The 21,077-nt window shown below is 48.1% G+C and overlaps 1 protein-coding gene across 4 annotated transcripts; it reads right to left on the bottom strand.

Annotated features, from left to right (window-relative positions):
* Nucleotides 1-1,952: 1,952 nt before the first annotated feature.
* TAF1A (TATA-box binding protein associated factor, RNA polymerase I subunit A) lies at nucleotides 1,953-20,647 on the bottom strand. Of its 4 annotated transcripts, XM_037069414.1 has the most exons (12): nucleotides 20,546-20,645; nucleotides 19,635-19,666; nucleotides 19,411-19,533; nucleotides 17,322-17,491; nucleotides 15,593-15,706; nucleotides 14,146-14,344; nucleotides 11,136-11,266; nucleotides 9,809-9,967; nucleotides 6,797-6,863; nucleotides 5,467-5,590; nucleotides 3,915-4,069; nucleotides 1,953-2,236 (listed from the first exon to the last, which is right to left on the bottom strand). In XM_037069414.1, exons 3-12 carry the CDS (start codon nucleotides 19,529-19,531, stop codon nucleotides 2,124-2,126), a joined length of 1,353 nt encoding a protein of 450 aa, XP_036925309.1. In that variant the 5' UTR covers nucleotides 19,532-19,533; nucleotides 19,635-19,666; nucleotides 20,546-20,645; the 3' UTR covers nucleotides 1,953-2,123. The 4 variants fall into 4 exon arrangements, with proteins under 4 accessions (XP_036925309.1, XP_036925307.1, XP_036925308.1 ...); XM_037069412.1 differs by lacking the exon at nucleotides 19,635-19,666 and having other exon boundaries at nucleotides 20,546-20,647; XM_037069413.1 differs by lacking the exon at nucleotides 19,635-19,666 and having other exon boundaries at nucleotides 20,458-20,645.
* Between the last annotated feature and the right edge of the window lie 430 nt (nucleotides 20,648-21,077).

The raw sequence follows: 21,077 nt of genomic DNA, 5'->3' as shown, positions 1-21,077 counted from the left end.
TCCGGGGCCGGCAGGGTGGGCTCCTCCGGAGGGCTGTGCTCTGCCCTCGCTGGTCGGGGTCTGCGGGCCGTCTCTGGCACTCCCCGGCCTGTGGAAGCACCGGCCCAGTCTCCGACTTTGTCGCACGCTGTCCTGTGTGCCTGCCTGCCTCTAAACTTTTCCTTTCATAAGGACAACGGTCACACCAAGGTAAGGCCCAACCTTCGGTTTCATTCTAATGTGGCTCCCTCTGCAGAGGCTCCGTCTCCGAACATGGCCACAGGCTGGGGCGCTCGGGTTGGGACTTCAACAAATCTTTGGGGGGCTGTACAGTTCAGTGTACGATGGTCATACACCCAAGGGAGGGGGTCGGAGTCCGGGTGAAGCAGGTGGAAGGGACTGAGAAGTAGATTGCCAGTTAGGGAAACAGTCACGGGGACGTACATTACGGCGGAGGGGACACAGTCGGCGACACCGCGATAACCACGCGTGGTGTCTGACAGGTACCACGCTGATTGGGGGGCCCACCTCGGAAGGTTTGTAACTGTTTAACTGCTGTGTCTTACCCCTGACACTAATGTTGTATGTCAACTGTCACTGGAAAATAAATTTTAAACAAATATATGAAAATAATGTCTTCATAAACGAGGAGCTGCTACCCAGCTGCACATTCTGCACTAAGTACTGACTGAACTGGGAGTCGGTCCAGGTGGCCCAAGCCAAGTGTGCACTTGGGAACCATGCTGGCTGGGGGCAGGGCCTGACGCCAACACCCACCAGCTGTGACCTTGGCCAAGTTACTCTGTCTTGGAGGGCCCAGCCCTCTCTCTTGGTAAGACAGGGATGATCCACCAGGTTTATGGGGGGTACATGACAAAGCATGAGGTCCACAGGGCTCGGTGTTAGCGATTATTACTCAGGAAACTGGCTTTACCTTGGCGGGCCTGAAAAAGATCCAGTTCTTGCGTCACGCTGCCCTTGGTGTACGATCAGATACAACGTCTGCCATGGGGCTGCCTCTCCAGGTGGCAGCTTCCACCTGGTTTGCTCTGGTCCCTGTGGGCACCCACTTGCCTCGTACGTGTATTATAAGTTTGGGTGCTTGTTTGTTGATAGTCACTTCTTACTAAATATAGAACATTGAGTTAAATCACCGACAAAGCATAGTGTGTCCCCCAATTTCCTCACAGATGGTTTAAAGTCAGCGGGAATATAAGCCAGTGGGGAAAATACAAGGCATGCCATCTAAATACCGGACTTCCTCCGAAGTCAGTGAGCCTCCGCGGAACTCGGACCCTAGTTCCCTGAACAGTGAATCTGCAGGAACACTCACTCCACCAGCTTTCTCAAGATGCTGCAAAGCTCAACTCGTATTCCTGCAAGTCGTTCTCCACTTCGGAGCCAAGCGTTGCCGCTGGGCCTCCGGTGCGGCTGCGGGACACTATTCCTTGGGCGCTCTCCTCCGCTGTCTGGCTGCCTGCGGCTGCTTCCCAGCTCCCGAGAGGAAGGAGGGCCCACGGGAAGACCAGAGCACGTCTCCAGATGGCGACGCCAGATACACAAGCAGCACCCCCCGCCCCCCCTCACCGCCCGGAACCAGCCCACCAGAGGCACAGGCACCTCCCTCCCCTGGACATTCCCCCACCCACCCCCAGACCGTTTGTCTTCACACAGGGAAAGAAGAGGAGGAGTCTAAACCTCTCTGTTTCCCAAGCTCAACAGAACTCATCACCAAAACATTCTTCATGATAGCAAATCTAACGTGGGTCGTTTAGAGTCTAAAAGAACTCAATTCATGTTACAGTATCACAGTTGTATTTCGTTACACAGACTCAAAGTATCTGCATATAGCAGTGACTGCCACAGAGGTATATTCTCTGATTAAACAAATATATTTTTATTTGAAGATTATTTTTTAATAAATGTTATATCTAACAGTACAAAAAAGGAAAAAAAACATTTGTTTACAAAAAGTAAAGGTAGTGAGACTGTCTAGCTATAAATAGTAAACAAAATAGAAAAATATATACGATTACTTTTTGTAGCCATATAAAAACTATCTTCTTAAAATACCAAATAAATACATCCAGTAATTATCTATTGAACTATAACACAGTAGCTACTCATCTGAAATAAATTCAGTATCAGAGTCCTGATTTTACAATACTGTATTTTTTCACTAACTTCTTTATCCGCTTCATTTTCTTCCTCAAAACTTGATGGTCTTGTTTTGAAATATACCGAAAATATCTACAACCTAAAAAAATAAAGAAAAATAGTTTTAATACTGATCAAACTCTTCCCATATGTTTCCGCATTTTTAACGTTGCTTCAATCCTGGCCCTGCGACCGTGGAAACAGAACGGCCAGCGCCACCTGCACCGAGCTGCCCGGAGCACACTCGCGGGCCCACACCAGTAGACGGCATGGCTTCCTGCCCACGAGGCCACTTCTGACCACTGGAGTTCAAGGGCACACATGAGCCTGTCTCCTGCCCTGCCTCCCCAGCCCCAACTAAGGGGACGCGCACATTATACACATTCACGGGTTAAATGAGCCTTCTCCAAAAGCAAATTACTGCGAATTCCCCCTCAGTGTCAGCTTCCAAAGCAGCAGAAGAGGCATCTCTAACAATCAGGAAGTTCTCTGCAGAAAACCCTGATGAGAAGGATTAAACCAATCACAGGCTAGAGGAGATCAGAAACGACCCAGTCCTTAGGCCACCTAGCGAGGAGCTGGATGGTGACCGCGTAGCTCTGCGGAGGCGCCTAGTGTGCACTAGAAGACCCGTTTCGGTCCTCTGCCCACTTTTTCACTGGACTGTTTATCTGAGTTGTAGAGTTGGGTGAGTTCGTCATGTGTTTGGATAACAGCCCCTCACCAGAGGCGTCGTTTGCAAACGACGGCAGGTATTGCGAAGCCCACTTCACGAGAAGGCTCCCAGAGGTTGACTGCTTGGCTGAAGTAACGTGCAAAGTTATGTGACGGAACTGGAAAATTAACCCAGGTCTTCAGACTCTGCTCACACTCAGACACCCTTAGATGGCGGCAGCAGAGACCACTGCGCTCCTAAACAAGGACAGAATCACAGTTTGCACCCCCCTTCTGTTCCCTGTCATCAGCCTGTCAGAGAGAAATGTCACAATCACTTCCATGCTTGTTCATCTCTTTTCTCCTACAAAGCCAGCTTTTGCGTAATCAGTAGCCACCTGAAACAGTCGCTGAAAATACGAATTCCAAATACAAACCTCGTCAAAAAGTGACCTGAAAACTCTCTGTAACACACTTCCCATTCTAACAAGGACCTGCGTACTCAAGGTCACTGCGCAGCCCAGGCCATTCGCCTCTGAACGTGCTCTGCGCAGCCTCACCCACACGCCAGCAATGCACGGCAAGTTAGGGTGTGAGCAGCCTACACGCTCCACACAGAAAACACTGGTTTCCCTTACTCGCACGCCATTTTTAAATTAAATTAATAGGAGAGAGACTTCTTAAGTGAAAATGTTCCATCCTTGCAGGCACAGGTAAGTACATATACTATAAAGCTGTCATGAAACACTAGGGTCGATAAAGAACACTTCCCCCTTTCTGATAGAGCAGACGATCCCAGGAGACTTGCTACACGGCCAATCGGCCGTTTGTCGCATCAACGTCCGCACCCCGTGTCTCCCTGGCCCCACAGGTACCCGAGTCAGAGCAGAACACGGACCGCAACCACACGCAGCATCTGTCTCTCAGGCACGGAGCTTCCGCCCGCCACGGCCCCAACCCAGCCTCCCCCTCTGGTCACCGCCTCCCTGCGCGGCAGCTCCTTTCTAGCATCCCACACCGACACGTACTGCGCGAGATGAGCCGTGAGATGAGCGAACGGCTGCACCTCGGGATCGCAGAGTCGTTCCGAGGCAACGTCCAGAAGGACAGAGACAAACACGTACCTTTCCCCAGCAGCACCCCCGCCACGAAGGCTTTCTCGTGAGCCAAAGCTTTATTCTCCTTCCAGTCGCCTTTGGCCCAGAAGAAGCTGAAGTGAAACCTCGGCCACCAGTTCTTCCTGGAAGTCCACTGCTCGTGAACCCAGCCAACGTGATTTCTGGAAAAGAAAACGTCAAGTGCAAGGTCAAGGGTGGAGACGGAGCTCCACGGAGCTCCACTGCCAGGACATGAACTCAAGAGCCTGCAGAGCAACAACAAGGAGGACGTCTCCCAGCTCCCGTCTGAACCCGGCCTCCGCAGAGCATAGGCCGGAATACGCCCCGTCGGCTCTCTGCCCCCAGGTCCCATTCCCAATTAACTGAGCAGCGGGGTCAGTCAGCAGTGCGCACGGGCAGCAGCACAGGCTGTGAGGTCGAGGCCCTGGGCGCACCTCTCGGGCCTCCCATGTGCCATCCGTGCAGCCGGCCACGTGTTCGCCTCCCTGAGCTGTTTCAGTCCTCTCAGGGGCATGCTGTCTGGCGCATGGTAAATGTTCCATAAATGTTAGATTTTATTACTAATTAAAAGCTACTTTAAAACTTTAAATTACATGTCATAACAAATTACTGCCCACATTCAGATGCCGTTTCCACCCCCACACATGACAGACACATGGGGTGGTCAGCCACACCGGACGATGCTGAGTATTCATCAATCACTTAATTGAGCAAACACGTATCTGGGACCTATTTGGCAGAACTCCCACAGGGTCAAAAAAGGGACAGCACATTTCTCTGCCTTCAAGAACTGTATGGTTAGCAGGGGCTTAGAGAAGGCTTTAGACCTGCAAAGTGATTTACTGCAAGCACATCAACACACCACACCAGAAACGTCGGATAGTCAGCCCTGTTCCAACTCCAAGGCCAGAGCCGAAGCCTAAAACCTACGCCCACTGATCAGGAACGTCCTAACCAACTCAAATGGATTCAGTTAATAAAGAAAACAATCTTTTGATATCCTTCCTTCTCACAAAGTGAAAATGACAAGGGCCGCCCCGGTCCCTGAGAATGCGGCACTCCTGCTATCATGAGCAAAGGTGCCACTTCAGACGCCCAGCTCGCAGTGACTTCGTACTTGCTGGATAAAAGCCTACGATGATCTTACGAGGCCCCACAACCCAGTGAGTTAGGGTGTGAAAGCAGCTGGGAGGAGAGCTGCTTCCTCTGATCTGCAACCTCCGTGCTGTGCGAATCACAAAGAGCTTTACAGGGGCCTCGCGGGGTGGGAGCGACCCCTCTGTCCTTCCTCCCAATGTGAAAAACGACATATTCCCTGACAGTGTGGTGGGACTGACTTTGCGAGTATAAAAAAATCTTGAATTTTTGTAGGTCACACTTGTGACTTGGTGTGTCCTTGCTTCTGACGGGCTCAGAAGCAAGCAGCGGAACACACAGTTCAAGAAACCCAACAACACAGGCAAAGAACTTTACTTAAAAACTGACAGATAGCAGCTACAACACTGGGAAATGTTACTTATGCCGATCCCGTAACAAGTACTACGTGTCTCTTACTCACCCCATTAAGGTCTGTCTGAGATATTTCGCCAAGCACTGCCAAGCAGTCACGTTCCTGGTGCACCCGGCGAAGTCCAGGACCCCGAACAGCACCTCCAAGCCCAGCCGGCGGTGCTCTCCGTGCTCTGCAAGGGGCACGGTAATCAGGGGCAACACAAGGCCCGGAGCGCACACAGAGCTGAAACGGCCCGCGCAGTGGGCAGACTGCGGCCGAAGCACAAGCCCCGCAGGTTGGGAAACAGACCAGACCAGTTCACGGCTCATACTCTCTAGCGGTGACTTGGAAAAGTCCAGGACCTCAGTCCACGCTCAGGTTGGAGTGTGGAGTCTAATCTCCACGTGGGTTGCACTGCTGAACACACAAGTGAGGGGTGTCAACACACCCCCATGCCCACAGTCAAAAGTCCCTGTCTAACTTTTAAGATTTTATTCATTCATTTTTAGCGAGAGGGGAAGGGAAGGAGGAAGAGAGGGACAGAAACATTGATGTGTGAGAGGTACATTGATTAGTTGCCTCTCCCACACCCCCAAGTGGGGACCTGGCCCGCAGCCCCGGCATGTGCCCTGACTGGGAATTGAACTAGTGACCTTTCAGTTTGCAGGCTGGTACGCAATCCACTGAGCCACCCCAGCCAGGGCCCGTGTCTAACGTTTGAGTCCCAAAAGACTTAACTACTAATGGCCTACTGTTGACCAGAAGTCATGCCGATAACACACACTTTGTTCTATGTATTACATACTGTATTCCTACAACACAGCACGCTGGAGAGAAGAAAACATTATTACACCTAAGGAAAACACTTCTACAGTATGGACTGAGAAGATGGACTGCGCATCAGTGGACCCGTATCGTCCAAGGGCCAAGCGCACACCCCGAAGGCCTCATCTAAAAAGCCTGTGTTTCCTGCCGGGCAGAGGCCCCAACAGTCTCAGCACCGCCTGGACTTGGGCGGTTCCTCCCCGTGAAGACACATTCTCGTCTACACGGCTGCGATGCAGCAGTGGTTAAACGAGGAGGATTACAGCAAGTAAAGCCCTTTCTCTTTTGCTGACTGTTGCCTAACGTTCTACAGAAGTCAGTGAACTTTCTGGTAAGGGGCCAGACGGTAAATATTTAAGCTCCGAGCCACGTGGTCTCTGTCACAACTAAGTGGCCCTGCTGCCCTGTGCAAACGCAGATGCATCGGACACGTCAGTGAGTGGGCGTGGCCGTGTTCCAGTGGAACCCGATTCACAGCGCGGGCAAGGGGGGGTTTGCTGACATGCCCCTCACCCCCACCCCCGTCCACAGCCTGGCTACAGGGAGGAGATTTAAAACACACGTGACTTACCTGACTTTCTCAGTAACCTGTGGAATTCTAACATCAGTTTATGAGATGGCACAATCTGATACAAAATCTGAAAGAAAGAGTAATTTTGTAACATTTACACATGCAAAAGAAAAAAGGCACTTCTCAAATTTCAGTTTATTTTCCAATAAACTTCTTACTGTCAAATAGACCCTCAGTGAATGACTCACAGATTTAACATAGGCTTTGCTTTTATCCAGTTTCAATTCAGGTATAGAACAGTTCTATCTAAAACTATTTTTTTTAAATCCCTGACAACAACGAGGCAATCAGAGGAGTCGGGGGAGTGTGTGGAAATTCTTTTATTTTCTCCTTACATATTTTTTACGCTGTTGACTCCAACTTACAAATGTAATTTCTTTTCAGGAGCCAAGATGGAGAAAAGACGCAGGACACTGACTGGTCACAGAGACGGGAGGCCGTGCCCAGGGGCCGGCGCAGCCGGGACGTTTAAGGCAAGATTCGCACAGCCGTTCACACAACAGAGAGACACTAAAGGTTATTTCTTCTCAGAAACAGAAAGGGCTATTTTTGAATATATGCTAAAAACGGAATTTAAAGTAAATCTGTATTTCTCATCCTAACACATTTAACATTAAAAATGAGTTCATTCTGTCTGCTTGCTGAGGTTCTTTGACTTTACAGTGAAATAATTTCCTATTAAACAAAGTAACTTTTCAATTTTTTCTTCTAAATAGCTTTTTAAGAGGAAATCAATCAAAATCAATATACCAACATCCGAGAATATTATTAAAACTTGGTTCTTACAAAATCACATTAAGTCTTATATACAGAATTCTGTATATGGTTGAATTCACTGAGATTTTTTGAAAACCTTTTGTTAAAATACAGCATGTAATAGACATGTTACAAATTACGTGTCATTCAATAAATATTTACAAAGTTATACACAGTTATGTAATCAGCAACCAGATCAAGAAAACAGAACATTATCAGAACTCCAGAAATCTTTTGTCAGTGTGACAAAATTCTTAGATATTAGCTCTTCGAACATTGGCTTTTGTTTGTTTGCTTGTTTGCCTGTTTGCTTTTGGCCCCGTTCTTCTGCCCGTCCCCAGGCTGCAACGACGTCAGACCTTTGCACCGACGTCAGACCTTTGCACCGAGTCCTTCATACACTCTTTTTGCCCTTTTTGTCCTTCCTGCTTTCCATACGGTAACCTGGTATCCCCATACAGCTCATTAACCCTTTCTTCTGTTATGTGCAACAGCTGGTAACCTCATCATTGAGTTCTTAATACCAAACACTGCGGTTTTCAAAAGGAAACACTGAATTTCTCTAGGCCCACCTGGTCTTGAAGGCAAGGAAATGCCCAACACAGTTATTTTCTGTTGGATATACACAGTCAGTTGATTTTCAACAAGGTTACCAATGCAATTCAGTGGAAAAGGAGAGTCCTTCCCACAAATGGTGCTGCAACAAATCATATGAAAACAATGGACCTTGACCCTGACCTCACACTGCACAAAAAAATCCACTGAAAAATCATACCTCTAAGCATAAAATTGTAACGCTTCTAGAAATAAACATAGAAGAGAATCTTCATGAGCTTGGGAAGGCAAAGATTTCTCAGACAAAAAGTACTAGTAATTAAAAAGTAATTAGAAAAGAAAGATGCATAAACTATACTTGGTCAAAATTACTAATAATGCTTTAAATAGTAAGACACAAGCCCTGGCTGGTGTAGCTCAGTGGATTGAGCGCGGGCCTTCGACTCAGACAATCGTGGTTCGATTCTCAGTCAGGGCACATGCCTGGGTTGCAGGCCAGTTCCCTGCAGGCCAACTCCCAGCAGGGGACGCACGAAAGGCAACCATACATTGATGTTTCTCTCCCTCTCTCCTTCCCTTCCCCTCTAAAGATAAATAAATAAAATCTTTAAAAAAAAAATAGTAAGACACAGGAATATCCAATAGGCATATTAAAAAGACGCTCAATGGCTATTAGGGAATTAGTCATTAGGGAAATGCGAACTGAAACCACAATGATACCACCACAAAACAGAATGGCTGTAATTCAAAACAGTGATAAAACCAAGTGTTGGCAAAGATGTGGAGAAACTGGTCTTTCGTCCACTGACAATGAGAAGGTCAACGGTACAGTCACTTCAGAAAATAGTCGGGCAGTTTCTTAGGAAGTCACATACATACTTCCCGGCAAGTCCACTCTCAGGCAGAGACACCCAAGAAAAGCAAAAATTTATGTGCATGCAGACTTGTACGTGAATGTCCACAGCAGCATTCCTAACAGCCGCAGAGTATAAAAAACCCAATGTCCATCAAAAAGAGAAAGTATGAACACAGAACTCTACTGAGCAGCAGTAAGTAACAATCACTGAGACACTAGCACAGATAAATCTCAAAAACATTACGCTGAGCAAGAAAAGCCAGGCAAGAAAGAGTGCATACGGCAAGATTTCATTTATATGAAATTCTAGAAGAGATCGATTTAATCGATGGTGACAGAAAGCAGAGCAGGGGTTGCCGGGGCCAGGAGTGGGGGTGGACTGGCTGTAAAACAAAGGGACTTTCTAGACTGATGGAAGTGCTCTGGATTTTGGATACCATGGTGGTTACATGGGTGTATGTATTTGTTCTAATGCCTCTAAGTGTACAGTTAAAACACGTTTTATCGTAGGTAAATTTCAATACACGTGACTTGTAAACAAACAGCAACGCACAACTTTCCAAGCTGGGGGGGGGGGAGGAAGAGGGATCCCCTGAAACGCCGATCCCCCGCCCAGGCTCAGTGGGGTGGGCCAGGGCGGTGGCCTGGAGCGGACAGCCTCCCCATTCAGCGCCACACACCTGCCACACACCTGCCGCACCACCCCTGCCTCGTTCTGGGGGCCCTGCAGTACGAAAGCTGGAAAGTGACGAAGTCACAACAACAAGCTGGAAAGTGACGAAGTCACAACAACGCTTTCAAGTAGATGCCCAACCCCGCGCAAACACTGACTAAAAATCCTATACCTTAAGCACACTTATCAGCTTCTCCCTTGGAGCCTTCTCTCTCTTTAGAAAGTTGTACAAGTAGATATGCGCATTCGGGTTTGATGGGAACTTCTCATCGTAGGCGTAATTAGTGAGGACCTCACGGGCTCCGTCCCGATCCCCGCAGAATTCCAGCATCTGCAGAAAAAGACGCACTATCTCAGCAACCCCTGTAAGACAGCTGTGTGAAAGGTAACACCCAACTCACTGGTGGGTACAAGAATGTCACGAAACCGGAAAACAGCCTTTGCTGCCTGGGAACAGTGGGCAGGCCAGCTTCCGCGCCCACCAGCACAGTGCCTGTCACAACCTCTATGGAGCACAGATGTCAGGTATGACAAAGGCCAGCATGGGCCCCCATGTTTTCCCTGCCACACCTTGTTGCCGAGAAGCGCAGCACCTCCACAAAGTGCTGTCCTGAGAGTGCAGCGCTCTGCGCGGAGCACACGGCGACTGAGAGCCCCAGTGCCTCCGTGACAGGGGCCACAGGCGTGCGCAGCCGCTGGAGTGCCTCTCGCCTCATCCCCACGCTTCCCCAGGCTTTTCCAGACCCACAGCATTTGGTTGGACGGACTGATTATCTCCTGACAACCCAATGATCGCTTCAGCACCCAGAACCATCCAAGAGGCAAACTGTTTAGATGATTTATTCCCGGTGCCCAGCGCCAAGGCCCCTCCGCGGCTTCACGATGACAGAGCAAACAGGACGTCCTCACGAATGTCCTAACAGCCGCTATTCTTCACCCGATACGTGGTGACCTAACTTCGGATCTCTGCCTCCTTCCCACCACATCCCATCCAGTCATCCACGATCCTTCTGCATTTCCTTCCGGCTCAGTGAGGATAACACAGCGTTGCCGTTTACAACTAGATTGCTATTTATTTTACATTTGTCTATGACACTGTCCAGTGGTAAAAATAAATACAAAGTTACAATTACAGTATACCACTATGAAAAAAAAGTTATTCAGACCAAAAAACACACATCTTATTTTTTAAACAATTTAAAACATTTTAGTTTCCTTCCAATCCACAGAGATTAGGGTTAAATGAAACTAATAAAACTTCACGAAAAGGCCCTGGCTGGTGTAGCTCAGTGGATTGAGTGCGGGCCTGCAAACCAGACAATCGCGGTTCGATTCCCAGTCAGGGCACATACCTGGGTTGCAGGCCCGTTCCCAGCAGGGGATGCATGAGAGACAACCATACATTGATGTTTCTCTCCCTCCCTCCTTCCTTTCTCCTCTAAAGATAAATAAATAAAATCTTAAAAAAAAAAAAAAAACTTCACGAAGAGTGTACTTACCTCCACGTAACTCCTCACAAATGGGTCCCAGACTCCGGGGGTCTGGACCAGCGAACGGAAGTTTGCAGAGGTCTTCCAGCCGTGGTCGAGCACGCCCTGAGACGCGGCGTGGTGGGCGTAGTCACCCCCATCTGCTCAAAAACGAGAGGTTCCTGAGAGTCACCCCGTATGGGAGGCTTCCGCTGAACCGGCCGGCAGTAAGTACCCGTGAGAAAAGCGTAGGCCCTGAGAGGGCTCTGCTGGTGAATTATAACGAACAAAGAATGACTAATTCCTCAGAAGCTCCTCCCCCCTGAAAAGGTGATGGTGATGGACGCACAGCTCTTTGTGCATGTATCACAAAGCACTCAGTTGTGTGCTTTTAATGGGTAAACTGTATTCAGAACTACATCTCGATTTTCAATAAAGCTGTTTTTTTTTAAAAAAAGATAAGAGATCACCACAGCTTACAAATTGGGTGATGTGAAAAATCTAGCAGAACATACATGAAAGAGATTACAGACAAAAGAAAACCTGATGAGACTCCCAGAGGAATATGAATCGGAAGCCACTTTGGAAAGGGTTCAGCCTATCATCCGCTAAAGCTGAAAATGCACACACTCTGTGACAACGACTCTGCTTCTGGAAACACACACCTGTGTGGACCAGTATACGTGCCCAAGAACTTGAGACGTCATCTCTAATAGCCAAAACCTGCTAATAACCTAAACAGCCATCAATAGATAGAAGGAATACATTGTATGACTATCATACAACGGAATGTTTTAAAAACTAACGTTAAACAAAATGCGCAAACAGGACACTCGTGGGCAGGCAACCCTCACTGCACTGCCCACCGACACACCCCGGAGCGGGCAGTGCTGTGAAACTCAGGGGCGTGGCTGCAGGGACAGCCAGGACAGTGGTCCTCTGGAGACGGGACAGGAGCGGTGTGGTCGGAAGGCACCCGGGGGAAGCCTTCTGCACAGCGAGGTCCTGGATCTGGGCAGTGGTTACATGGACGTTTGTTTCGTAATTGTTCACTCTATCACACGTCTGTTTTATACACCTTTTCTGCGTACGGCAGGCCCTCAAATGACACCTTGCATTCAACGCCGTTTCATTACAGCGCTGATGACACACCACAGGAACTTAACTCTTGTTTATGTCCACCAGCCCAGGGCAAAACCGGGTCAGTTACCTGTCAGTTCACTGGAAGTCACAGCACCTACCCCAACAACACTGAGTGAGGACTTTCCATGTGCTACGCTTCATACTCTTACAGGTTTGAAAAGAAAGTTTCTCAGTCTTTCAAAAGCAACAGCTAACAGAAGACCAAAGCACTTTTGGGGACCACTGCTACTTTTTTAGGCAATAAGTGATCCTCCCCCAAAAAAGGACCTCCCTGGTGGACCACTGAATAAATACCAACACAGACTGGAAATGAGGTGGTAAGGGGAAAGTAGGTAAGATAGGACAGAGGAAAAATTTTTAAAGAAACAAGGCAGATTCCTGAGAGTATAAGCTGGGTGTGAACCTGCTCTGGACGGGGGTCCCCAGTACCAAGCACATTTAGTCCAACCAGGGCAGGCACAGGAGCAGCGGGAAGCGGTTCTAAGCCAACTTGAGGCACGCAGTTTTATTCTTATGAGCTTGGTTACATAAAACTAGCCCCAACTTTTTTCTGCTAGACAGACATCTGAGGCTGGAAATCACGCGAAGAGCTCCACGTGTCATCCCACCGCCACCTCCTGCTGCCACAGGACAAAGTGTCGGCCGCAGGAAGGTACTGAATCACCTGTCCATGGAGGGGATTGGATGCAGGCCCAGTTCCAGCTGCTTCCATCATCAAATATTTACTTAAGTTCTACCTGACCACGTGCGAGAAGTAAACACTGACTTTAAAAATTACCTAATTAACATCAGCAAGCCCTTGAAAAATATTACAGTGGGCATTATGGCAAGTTAACTAAAGAAAGGAAGGACAGATTATGTGACCTCAAAAGACAGACTGGTGTAGACCAGGAGATATGCCTGACAAAACTCAGAACAATTAAGAAGCAAGAGATGAAGAACCAAATGAGACAGGCTGGACAAGGGGCCGACCTACTAGGTTTAAGGATGAGAACATGAGGTCCAATGAGAGCAGAAGGGCAGAGGAGAGGGCATTCTGGGTAAGGAGACTGCACAGAGGCCTTACCAGGTTATCAGGATGCAGGCAGCAGTTCAGAATTATCTCGGGAGAGAAAAAAACTAGGGAGAGGGAAGGGCATTTTGAGATTAGTAAAAGCAGGGACCAGAGACCAAAGAAACACTGCTCAGGTCACAAGCCTCGCAAGGAAACGCTGCTCGGCACAGACGACGCGGTAAACACCAGGACTGAGGTCTGGGCACAGAACGAGAACCTAACAGGAAAGGGGCAGATCCCAGAGACGCGACAGAGAAACTGAACGAGGGAGAGGAAGCGCAGAGAATCCACGGCTCTAAAGACGACAAACGGGCTGGCACAGCGCACCTCCCCACGGAAACGGTTAGAGCGAGGGGACTCCGTGTGAGGACACGGGGACAGCTTTCGGCACAGTCAGTCAGTCAATCAAGAAAAGGGTCTGTCATGACCCCTGTACAGAGATGGAGCAACTTTATCTTGCTCTGCACTTTCAACATATCATTCGGAGGAACAACGTAAGAAAATACACTAAACCCCATGCTCAACCCACAAGCAACACTGATTCTACGCAGCAACGCCTGCTACAGAAAATGATCATCCCTCTTGGAATCCTGTTTAAAAACAGCAATGAATCTAAAGCGGTCACCAACTTAACTTACAAATTGTGTAATCTCTGGCTGAAAAGTTCTTTGATCTATCAGACATGTAAAGGATGATGACTGAGAATTGTACATCCGTGGAAACGTCTGTTCTCAGGAGTTTCGGGGAAAAGCCCAGCCGGGCAGCTGGGGGACTGGATGTCCCGTTAAGGTCCCCGTGACTCAGCCTCAGCACCACAGGACAAGCTCGCGCAGACCCACTCACCAAGCTTGGACAGCTCCGCCTTCTTCTCAGACCAGGTGTAATACTGCAAGAGCCCTTTGTAGGCCTGAATCAGGTTGATGAGCACCTCCTGGGAAGCGGACTTGTCGCCGTACCGCCACGTCTCCGCCTGGCTGAGGATTCTGCTGGCGTCGTCCAGCAGCCCGTGGTGCACAAGGTACAGCGCGTGCTGTAAGGAGATCTGCAATGGCGATAAGGAAACGCCCCTGACCTTCAGGTCCTTACACAGCCATTCGTCAGAGAGCTCGGTCCACACGTGGTCCTCGCTGGGCTGAGACCTGGATCCCACACCAATGATGTTACAACACTGTCCCTGTCATCAAAAGTTTCAACCTGCCCTGGCTGGTGTGGCTCAGTGGATTGAGTGCTGGCCTGCAAACAAAAGGGTCGCTGGTTCAATTCCCAGTCGGGGCACATGCCTGGGTTGCGGGCCAAGTCCCCAGTTGAGGGCACTCGAGAAACAACCACACACTAATGTTTCTCTCCCTCTCTTTCTCCCTCCCTTCTCCACTCTCAAAAATAAATAAAACATATATGTATTTTTTATATTTCAATCTAGACAAGAGGAAACACACCGGAAACAACACAAGATGAATGAGAGTAAAACTATATAAGTTCACAAAGACAAGGCAGCAAGATCCAGTGGAAAGAACCTGGGCTTTGCAGACAGTGTCCCGGCTCAGACGCTATGCAAAAGCTACGCAGACAGAGAGCACAGTGGTGGCCGCTGAGGGCGGGGAAAGCAGAGGGCAGCAGTCCAAGGGCACAAGGTCCACTGTAAGCTGAGTGAGTGCCGGGCACCTGCAGTGCGGTATGCTAACTCCAGCTGACCACGCTGCACTGCACACCTGAAAGCCACTGTGAGAGCAGAACTTCACTGCTCTCAGCGTAACACCACCACCAACAGAGTGGTGGCTCCGTGAGGGGAAGGATGCGCTAACTCACCTTCCTGTAATAACTCGCACAGTGTATCGTGCAGCGAGGCATCACACTGTATCCATTAAACGTATGCCATGTCCTATGTCATTATATCTCAATAAAGCTGGGGAAAACGTTTTCACGTACTCAAATTCCCAATTTGCTTAGCTCTATCCTTTCCCCAAAGTGCCAACTCCTAAGAGCTCCGAGGACTTAGGCGAAGGGTGAGGACCTGGCCCAGCACCACAACGAACACAGGTGCTGTCCCCGAAGGACGGGCTCTGGCAGCCGGAGATACACAAGGAGAAGGCACTTCGCTCAGAGAATGCGGTGGGGAGTGGAAATGGAGAAGCGAACGGTCCTCACAACACGGCTTTCTTTCAGGTTCTCTTCTTTACCCAGGAGCCTTACCTTTCTGTCCCTGCCTTTCACCTGCCACCCTTTGCCACCGGGACAAGCGACTCTGGCAGCAGAGAGCCACAGAGGCACAGCACAAAGCCCGCATCCTCACCTTTAAATAATTCATCACGCCGATATTCTTCATCCTGTCGGCAAAGGCACTGAAAGTCTCCACGCTACTTTTGGGATGGTAATAGAGAATTTCACTTCCGAGTCTCCAAATAATCTGTCAAAACAGAAATTACTAACAAAAATGTAAAATCTTTGCCTTAACCAATGTCTAAGAAAGCATGTTTTCATGATTACAACTCTACAAAAGCACCCTGTAATTCCTTTTCCTCAATACCACTTCCACCAACACTGTACTGCACTTCACCCAGCGAGAGTAACACGGTACCGTATGTGATACAATCTGTCCCAGCAAATGAATCAAAATTCCAGGTAACTGTAACAGTGCCATTTTTAAGTTAGTAGTCTGAAAAGGTGGGCAGTTAAGATACACACTGATAATAAAAATTTTAACTAGGGCCCTGGCTGGTGTAGCTCAGTGGATTGAGCGCGGGCCTGCGAACCAGAGGATCATGGTTCGATTCCCAGTCAGGGCACATGCCTGGGTTGCAGGCTGATTCCCTGCAGGCCAGCCCCCAGCAGGGCACACATGAAAGGCAACCATACATGGATGTTTCTCTCCCTCTCTCCTTCCCCTCTAAAGATAAATAAATAAATAAAATCTTTTAAAAATTTTTAACTAGGAAGAAAATCAAAAAACTTGGGTCCTATTAATACTGCTTCTTCAGCGCTTTTGGTCTCATCTTTATTGTGTACAAAACGAGGGCTACAGACTATAGACACCGCCTGAGACTCAACGAGCTTCACTGCCACTGACTGTATGAATCTAGATGGAGAACTCCAATTTAAGAATTTTTACCAGCCACGGACAAGTGTTAAAGCAGCTCATTTTCTCCCCAGAGCACCGGGACTTTGGTGCCAGAGAGCGGAGCTCCTCTTTTTCGTGGAAACAAGAGAGATGTCAGGGCCGCCGGTGCACGACTGGGAACCTCTGGCACAGAGACCAACGATAAGGCTAGGAAGGGGAAAGAGGTCACCCCGAGTGGGTTCGGGGAGAGAAGACGAAGGCCTGAGTTCTGGGCCAGGAAGAGGAGCAGCGGGAAAAGGAGACAGAGGAGCGGCCAGTGAGGCAGGACAGAGAACGGAGAGAGCCTCCTCGTGTCCTGGAAGCCGGGCGGCTGTTTATCACACGGGAGGCGATGACCCACAGCCAACAGATCAAGTTAGACGAGCACTGAGAACTGCCACTGGATGTAGCAACATGGAGCACTGCTGACCTTGACAAAGCATTTGGGGAAATGGGGACAGTGGCGGTCGGGGAGGCCTAGCCAGAGACTGTTTGGAGAAAACAGGTTCACACACACTGTTTCCAGGAGTTCTGGGAGCGGGGGAGTGGGAAAATGGAGCAGAGCCGAAGGAGGAAGAGGGAGTCAGAATGATCCATCTTAAAGATGGATCACTAACATGTTTGTATGATGACAGGAAGCATCCTATAGAGAGGGGATAATAATGACAAGGGGGGAAATGAATTATCAGAATAAATACATCAAGGTTAGGGAAATCTGAGAATTCAGAATTCAAACTATTTTTAGTCTCCCTTGAAATCACAGTAAGTAGCAAGAGTGTGCGAGATAATGCCCCAATACAAATGCTCCATCTGAAAATACTTTTTAAATCAATTTGAGACCCCACAAAAGCTATTCCAGTGGAACTCAAGAGGCTGAAACGCCCAAACACCGGTAACCCCTCCCCCGAACCCACACCTCACTCACCTCGGGCGCAGCCTGCCTTTTGTTGCTGTCGGAATCCTCCAAGATCTGGAAGTAACTGTGCATGTACTCGGCCGCTCGCTGCCACTGGTGCTTCAGCAGAGCTTCCTGGACGAAACCTAAACAAGCACTCGTTGTCTGGGCGAAATCCTTCTCCTTTTTCCCTCCAGTCGCTACAAAGATTAAAGAGAAGAGTCTTTGAACCTTGTGCATTAATTATCAAAAATAAAATGAGAAGAAACTAGTATTGCTCCAACACTCACTATGCCGGAGGCTCTATGCCAGAAACTTAATGGGTTATCTGATTGTTTTTCTCATATATCCCAGTCATTACAAGTATGAGCTCTGCTCACTGGCTGCTGTGGCTAAGTGGATTGAGTGCTGGCCTGTGAACTGAAAGGTCGCTGGTTTGATTCCTGGTCAGGGCACATGCCTGGGTTGTAGGCCAAGACCCCAGTTGGGAGCGTGTGAGAGAGGTCACCACACATTGATGTTTCTCTCCCTGTCTTTCTCCCTACCTTCCCCTCTAAATAAAAAATAAAATCTAAAAAATAAAAGTATGGGCTTTAAGATAGACATGGCTTTGACTCCTAAGACCAGCATTTAAAGAGCTATTTGAGATTCAGTTTCCTTACCTTGAAAATGCCTAGCACAAAGACTTACTGAGAATGTGCTGATGTAATTACATGAGACGAGATTTAGATGAAAAGATAAAGAAACTGGAGCTAAAGTCTAGAACTAAGGGGAAAGCAGTATTTGAGACCTTGCTTCCCAGTAACTGTCATCAGTTGGGGCTCAAGGTTCTTTACAGGTTTGGATGTTTCTTACGTCAACAACAAATTCAGATTAAAGCTACCATTACATAAATGTGCTACACTGTAAAGGAATGAATCATTTTTACTTGTAAGGTAGCATTTTACTTGCGGTCAATTATTTTCAAATGCCCTGTTTTCTCTTTTTGAGTTTGGACATTTTAGGACACAGAACACTAAAGAAAAGAGGAACTAGTCTGGATGGTGTAGCTCAGTGGATTGAGTGCGGGCCTTCGAACCAGAGGATCACGGTTCGATTTCCAGTCAGGGCACATGCCTGGGTTACAGGCCACTTCCCGGCAGGGCACACATGAGAGGCAGCCATACACTGATGATTCTATCCCTCTCTCCTTCCCTTCCCCTCTAAAGATAAACCAATAAAATCCAAAAAAAAGAAAGAAAGAAAAGAGGAACTAAAGATGACCTTACAAAGGCAACTGATTTGCACAAGGTCAAAGGTTAGGACACATGGACGACTCACAGCTTTTCTTCACCCTCCACCCCATGACCTATATTATTTTACTAGAAAGACTAACTGCCCCATGTTGACAGAGCGTGGTATTGGGACTCTCGCTGAACGTATTCTCAATCTGGCACTTTTTCTTCTCCATTTAATTAAACTTTTTTCCTCTCTTATCAAGTAAGAAAAATCCCCCACCTATAATCCATCAGCCACAAAAGGGGGGTGGGGGAGAAGAGGTTAGATTAAGGAAGAGGAATCTGAGGGCAATGAGGAAAGCGCTGGTTCAAATGCATTCCCAGAACCACACCGTCCAGCATGCCAACATACAGATCACCGCTTCTTCTACGTGTCCTTAGACAGGATTTATCTCCTGGAGAAACGTGTTTATATTCACATCAGATGGAAATGGGAAGAAATAACCTGCTTTCACAATCTGTCATAGACCAATTCTATTAGGAATTATTTCAATGCAATTCAGGAGCAACTTCTTGAAAATACCTCCTAGGTGCCAGGGACCACACCTTCTTCATCTACACAGCCCCAACAGGCAGCCAAGGCCAGGAATATAATAAGCACTCAGTGAGGGGAAAAAGGGTATCTACCATAATATGGACTGTTTTAATTCAAAGGAAAAGAATTCTGAAAGAAATAAGAGAAGAACCTATTTTTTATGATTTCTTTTTTGCTACAGCATAAGAAACCCTCATGTATTTATTCCTATTTTGAAAAGTGAACCAGCTTGGTTCTTCATTTTGTATCCACACTGAACCTCATCTCTTGCACTGACCGCAAACAGTCGTTATGTTGTTTCACTCACCCACACTCTCTACAAGCTTTTGCAGCCAAGGAAAGCGCATTCCTGAGCCAGAGCCCACACTCCATTCCCCTGGGTCATCCTCTGTTGCGGGCCTTAGCAAGTCTTCGCTGAAATCACTCATACCTATTTCAAAATGAGAATATCGGTTACTTTCTGTACATCTTAGTCCACAGCCTTCTGTGTGATACAGAAAACCAGACATTTTAAAATCTAGTAAATATTACCTGGTCAGCAAAATTAATTGTACTGGTAGTTCCTTCAAAACACAAATTTATGTCAGCATCAGGCAAAATAAATGATCCATTCAAAAAAACAGACAAATGTTACGTTTCAAGAAAACACAACAATAAATATGACCTCTTGAGTTAAAACAGTAACACAAAGAAAACCCAACTCAAGTCTGGAGAAACAGCAAAATAATGCAAAATAACAAAAACAATACATAATAATAGTAATACCAGCTAACATTTACTGGCCCTTTCTATACACTGGGCACATAAATCACCTAATTTAATCCGTACGGACTTCCTACGATTTTCTTCCATTTTCATGTGGAAAAAACAGAAGGGCTTAGGAAGGTTATGTCACCTGGCCCAGCCTCAGCAAGGTGAGGACGCTATTCTATATCTGATGGTTCGTTATAATACAGGTCCTACTGAAACTGCCTTCCCTCTTCTCCACAATCCTACACCGCTACCCTCCCTCGTTCAGGTCACCTTCGAGTTGGGTCTCGATTACTGCATTAACTTTCTACCTAGTGACCCCGCCTCGAACTTAGTTACTTCACATCGGAGGCAGCGTGTATCTTCTCAAATCAAACCCTTTTTTAATCTTCTGTGGTTAGATGCATGGGTTTTAAATAACACGGGAATCTAAATCCCATGCACGTGTGCTTTAAGGAGTCCTTAAAGAAGCCGCTCTTCGTTCCCAAATTCTCAAAAACTACAGAGGTGTCATGCACGTACCACCTTAACCTTAACCAAAGCGTTTGCCACCCTTGTGCCTGCTTCTCAGAACTCGAGGAACGGCGCACCAGGAAAAACACGCCGGGAGAACACGGGTGAACGCTAGCGCAGCCCTTCGGGTTCCACTCTGACTGCGCAGAGACTGATGCCCCATACCCGTGACCGCCTACCTGCCTAAAGCCCGACTCCGCCTGCACCACTAAACCTCGGATCCCGAGTCCCGCGCGGCTGGCGCAAACACCGGAAGCGGAGTTAGAGACTGCGGCGTGTGAGCATGCGCAGAATCCGCTCCGGGCTCGAGGGCGGTGCGTAGACGCAGCTACCGACCCTAACTTCCGTCGCGCAGACCCAGCGGCGACCCTAACTTCCGCCGGGCAGCCGTCCAGTCCCAGACTTGACCACCACGTCCCCTACCGCTGTTCCCCCGGCCCGGAGTGACCCGGAAGTGATCGCGAACTGCTGCCCTCCCATTGCCCTCGCTCCAGATGTAATCTTAGTCTTTCCCAATCGGGAAAATGAGAGACTTTATTTGCTAATGGATGTTGGGGCGACGGAAGGGCAAGTGGATGCGGTGAAGAGTCAAAATGCAGAATGTCACTTCACCCCAGTAATGCACCTTTAGGTTTTTGTTGGTCTAGTGGTCCTGGCAAAATACATCTGCATAGCCTTTTACGTATTTCCTTGATATCGTTTTTTTTCTTT

Source organism: Sturnira hondurensis, unplaced genomic scaffold, assembly GCF_014824575.4.
Source record: "Sturnira hondurensis isolate 20B ecotype Veracruz unplaced genomic scaffold, ASM1482457v3 Scaffold0018525, whole genome shotgun sequence".
Lineage (NCBI taxonomy): Eukaryota > Metazoa > Chordata > Mammalia > Chiroptera > Phyllostomidae > Sturnira > Sturnira hondurensis.
The sequence above is the reverse complement of the archived record's forward strand: the minus strand, read 5'-3'. Positions and strand labels throughout refer to the sequence as shown.

Excerpts from the sequence above, each read along its gene's own strand:
- TAF1A (XM_037069412.1), bottom strand. The coding sequence starts at position 19,531 with ATGAGTGATTTCAGCGAAGACTTGCTAAGGCCCGCAACAGAGGATGAC. Across the intron at positions 17,492-19,410 it reads AAAGCTTGTAGAGAGTGTGG|CGACTGGAGGGAAAAAGGAG; the intron begins GTGAGTGAAACA and ends TAATCTTTGTAG. Across the intron at positions 5,591-6,796 it reads CAGGTTACTGAGAAAGTCAG|AGCACGGAGAGCACCGCCGG; the intron begins GTAAGTCACGTG and ends TGCCCCTTGCAG.